This window comes from Vombatus ursinus, unplaced genomic scaffold (genome assembly GCF_900497805.2).
Source record: "Vombatus ursinus unplaced genomic scaffold, bare-nosed wombat genome assembly UNPS02012319.1, whole genome shotgun sequence".
NCBI lineage: Eukaryota > Metazoa > Chordata > Mammalia > Diprotodontia > Vombatidae > Vombatus > Vombatus ursinus.
This window is the reverse complement of record NW_020952097.1, coordinates 742,735-747,751: the sequence shown is the minus strand read 5'-3', so window position 1 is coordinate 747,751 and position 5,017 is coordinate 742,735. Positions and strand designations below refer to the sequence as shown.

Genomic DNA, 5,017 nt, shown 5'->3' with positions numbered 1-5,017 from the left:
TTGAAAAATGTCTTTGTAAGGACATTTGTAAAAAATGGGATATCAGGGGCAGCTAGGTGGTGCAGTGGATAGAGCACCAGCCCTGAAATCAGGAGGATCTGAGTTCAAATCTGGCCTCAGACCAAACACTTGACACTTACTAGCTGTGTGACCTTGGGCAAGTCACTTAATCCTAATTGCCTAAAAAATAATAGGATATCATATGAATGTGAGTTATTAAATGACAAAGAACACTTAGACCTGAGGGGGCTGGGAGGAAGTAGTTTTATTGAGAGGGAGGATGAGCAGGGCTGGGTAGTGAGGACTACAGGTGGGGAAAAAGACACGCAAGAGAAAGACCTGAGACATCTGGGTGGAATGTTGGGGAAGAAGGGATTAGAATTAGATTCTCATAATCTATGTTGGCTGATCTCAGGCCATCACATTGTCTTCCTGATAAAGGCTATGCCGGGGTACATAGGAAAACTTTTGGCGGGGAATAATTCCAGGGCTGTATACAGATCCCAATGGCCAGTGGCGGACAACATGGCGGTAGGACACAGCCATGCAGTCAAAGTAGTTGATGTTCAGTTTACGAGCAATATGGCGACCCAGGAATTCCAGTTGCTGTAGAGGCAAAGAAAGGAACATGATGGAAAGGAGACAGGCCTAATCTGAGGGGAGCAGGGGCCTAGAAAGATCTTGAACTTGGTTTCTCAGAACCTAGACTTGAGGGAGATGAGGCTTTGGTCCTGATTCTCTGTGTAACCTTGGAATAGCCTTTTCCTTTCCTCTTCTGGGTCTTTTTTCTCATGTATAAAATAAGGATAGTGAGGGGGTGTGGGGATTGTTTTCAAGATGTTTTAGGCCTCCTCAGGCTATGAGAGGCACAGTGTGAGCTAAAGAGTCAGGAGATGGAGGCATTCTTGTCCAAAGAATCTTCTAGGCTCTCCCCTCTCCTGGAATGTCTGATGTGAGGTCATAGTCTGGGCAGTAGTGGAGCTACCTGCAAAAAAGACCTCCCACTTGCCCTGGTGGCTCACATTCCTAGAGAAGATCCATAGTCCCCAATTCTCATAGAAACTAGAGTCCTCAACCCAAGACCCTGGCCAGGTTTCTTTATCCAGGAACTCAGCATATATGAAGCTGAATGAATGGCTGATATGTATTAGACAAGTCACTGTTTGTCTTGAGCACACTGTGTCTCTGTGTGTGACCCTACATCTCTGACTACCCCCCCCTTACTGTCTCTTTGCCTGTTGCCCTCTGACTCTTCCTGTCTGCCTCACCCCCTAATTAGATTTCTCTTTCTCAGCTTGTTTCACCTTCTTATTCTGTTTGTGACCCTGACTCTCCCTGTCGCTTCATCTATCTCACCCTCTCACTGTCTCCTTTTCTGTTTCTCTTCTATCTCTCTTTGTTTCTATGTTCCTCTCTTCCTCTCATTTTCTGCCTTCATTTCTCTTTCTGTCTTCTCCTCTGTTTTACCTTCTTGTTTTCTCCATCTTTTTGTTCTCTACTTCTGTTTCCCCTTTCTCTGTCTCTTCCTTTCTGTCACTTTTTCCTGTCTCTGACCTAAATTATTATAATAGTCTTTTAACTGATCTCCCTGCCTCAAGTGTATCCACAGATCTCACTATGACTCCTTTACTCAATCAACTCCAGTGGTTTCCTATTACCTCTAGAATAAAATATAAACTCTTCTGTTTAACTATACAACCCAACCCCAACCAATTTTTCCGGCTTTATTGGACATTGCTCCCCCTCCTGCATTCTGTTAACTAGCTAAATTTCTTTCTCCCTGTTCTTCACACATATTTATAATAATAACAACAATAACAAAGATGTTGTTTTATATTATAATAATGTTAATAATGAGTTATAATAATATAGTCATAATAATAATACCTATAGCACTTTAAGATTTGCAAAGAGCTTTACAAATATTTTATTCTCACAATAATCCTGGTAAGTAGGTGCTATTAATATCCCCATTTTATAGATGAGGAAACTGAGAACTCCTCTATCTCCCATCTCTAGGCCTTTGAACTGATCATCCTGCATTCCTGGAATAATTTCTCTCGTTACCTCCACTTCACAAAGTCCCTTTCTTCCTTTACAATGGCATTTTCTGAATGAAGTCATTCCTGATTCCAAACTGCTAGAACCCACTCCCCGTCAAGCTTCCTTGTATTTAACTACTTTGTAATTGTTTGTATTCATTAACTTTACAATTATGCTGTATATATTTTATGTATATTCACGTATTTTATTATATATTTTATGCCTCTTCCATTTCAAGTAGAGATTATTTCATTTTTTGTACTTGTATCCCAAGAAACTAGTATAGTTCCTGCCATATAATAGGCACATGCTGATTGACTGATTTGATCATAAATGATTACCATTTAAAAAATCTAGTCTATGCAATGTGGGTTATCTGATGCAATGAAAATAGTTAGTGATGTGAGAGGTCAGAGAGTCAGGAGGGGAAGCATGGTGTAAAATGATTAGGAGAGGTGAGTGGACATCACTGGAGGCAGAGAGAAGAGGTCAGCAGGTGAGGGGAGAAAACAGAGGAAAGTCAATGGGTCAGAGGAGGTCAGTGAAGCTTGAGAGATGAGCCTGGGGAGTGAAGTCCTTACCTCATAGTGCTCTGACAGCTTAACCAGTACCAGCGGCTCCAGCTTGTAACCACAGAGGACCAACTGGAAGAAGCACCTGCCGTAGGCTACGACAAGAGGAGGGAACTTCCGAACTGCCCTCACACCCAGGGACTGTCTTCCTCCCTATGTCCCCCACTTAGAAATAAAAGAGACCTGTCTCCTGTCTTCTGTCTATTCCAACCCCTATTCCCGAGCCCTCGTTGACAATCCTTGACTCCCTATCCCTGTCTCTTATTTCACAGCCATGTCCCCATCTTCATCTCCTTGGCCTTTGCCCTAGGACCTCTGGTCTCTGGCCCCTATCCCAGTTCTTTGGACATATTCTCAAATCCCTGTCCTCATCACAATGCCCTCATCGTATTATCAGCACCCCTGTTCTAATGACCCACTCCCCAGAATCCTGTCCCTGTTTTTAACTCCCTGTCTCCATTGCCAATTTCAATGCATTGTTCCCCACTTTCTGTTCCTAACCTGAGCTCCTTTTCTATTTTTCCAGCTCCCTAAATCTGTTCTTGGTTTCTCCAATCCAGCTTCCCAAACCGTTTCTTTAGCTCTTGGAATCTATCCTGAGCACTGTCTTTCTTTGTCCCTACTCCCGTAATCCTGCCTTGAACTTGTCCTCTCCATCCCTAGGTCTCTCCAGGAGCCTGTCTGTTTGCAGTTTCCCATCCTTGTCCCTGCCCCTCACTCATTAGCCCCATCCCATCCCAGTCCTCAACTTACTGTTCCTTTATTCTTAGACTCTTGTCCCTGTCCCTAAGTGGGTCCCCACCTCCCTGGTCAGATTCCCTGCTCCCCAGTCATGTCAAATACCATCAGATCGAAGGGCAAGGCGGATGTAGATGCGGTGCAAGGGCCCTTGACAGACAGTGCGGCCGTGGATGGAGAAGTGGTACATCCCACGAGTATGGTTCAAGACTAGGCGGCGCCTCGGCAATGATGAGATTGCGAGCCACAAACCAATGCCAACCCCGTAAGCAGGGAAACCCCATGTCTCCTGATTGTGCACCTGCAGTCCCAAGATTAGTTAAAGAGGGATTGTCAAAACCCCAGAAGTGAGGAGGGCGGGGATGGAAGGGGGCAGAAGGTGGGTGGATGTGAAAAGATAGATGGATATAAATGGGGGCATAGGGAGGATACAAGAGACAAGACTTCAATGTTTCAATGTAGCTTCAGCTTCATCCATGGGGACAACTCCATCCACATTTTCTCATCCTGTGCCATACTTGTCTGTGTCTTCCCATTGATTCTCCCACAAAGAATCTACCAATGTGCTAGAGGCTTCCCTTTAGGTCTTCTAACATTCCCTAGGAACCAATATAGTCCTTGGTCTGTGCATCTATTATCTCCTATTCTGGCTAGGTGACTAGCCCACCTCCTTTTCCAACCCTACATTTCCTAAACTGATATCTTATATGCTACTTCTTGTAAACAAATCATATGCTGTGGCCTAATTATGCCCACTGGGCATCTCTCCATTGCTTTCTGGGCCATGCACAATTTTGAGTCTTCTAAGATTGTGGTGTTCTATGGTCTAACCTCCATAATGACATTACAAAGATGTGGCTTTGTGTCAGGAAAGAACTTGAGAACATGGGAAGTGCTGTGGGACTTCCCAAATTCAATCCAGCCTACTCTGACTCCTATTCAACTCTGAGTTCAGCTCCTTGTCTATCAGAAATTCTTGTTCAATATGCGTATGCTAAAGGTCTAACTCAATGGACTAGCCACTCAACTGCATGTCATAGTTTGAATGATAGGCATTTCTCATTCATTTGTTTTTTGTATGGATTGTTATGAATGATAGGCATTTCTCATTCATTTGTTTTTTGTATGGATTGTTATGCCAGTCTCCTTTGAGTGGTCATGCATCTCCTTAAGGAGGCTCAGCAGTGTTCAACACGGGGATGGGGGAAGGGTCTAATGTTTTCAACACAATGCCATTCATAAACAGGAGCATCTAGAAGACCTTACCATTTATGAAGGATGTCCTCTATGACAGCTACAAACCATTTTGACTTGCATGTCTCCCTGTTTTATGAATCACCTGATATCAATAAACAACATCATTAAACAAAGCCATGGTTCCATAGGAGGAGGAATAGTGACTTTAGAGTCCAGGACCTCAGATACTTACTGTCTTTGTGACCATTGCCAGACTATCCTGGGCCTGAGTTTCTCCAGCTATAAAATGGGATTGACTGGATGGTTTCTGAGGTCCATTTCAGCTCTAAATAGACAATCCTGTTATCTATAAAGGAATCTGACTCGGAAATTACACTGGTAGCCCATCAGGAATCAGTCATTTACAGCCTAGAAACAGTTAATCGTGTGTGTGTGTGTGTGTGTGTGTGTGTGTGAGAGAGAGAGAG

General features: G+C 43.7%; 1 protein-coding gene across 1 annotated transcript in view; it reads right to left on the bottom strand.

The window, feature by feature from the left end:
• Positions 1–411: 411 nt before the first annotated feature.
• The window catches only part of TMEM249 (transmembrane protein 249), a 7,737-nt gene continuing 3,131 nt past the window's right edge, over positions 412–5,017 (bottom strand). Inside the window, exons 4-6 of the mRNA XM_027857704.1 lie at positions 3,459–3,654; positions 2,625–2,710; positions 412–606 (exon numbers count right to left, since the gene is read on the bottom strand). Of these exons, the coding sequence (XP_027713505.1) occupies positions 412–606; positions 2,625–2,710; positions 3,459–3,654 (477 nt within the window). The remainder of the gene's footprint in view (positions 607–2,624; positions 2,711–3,458; positions 3,655–5,017) is intronic.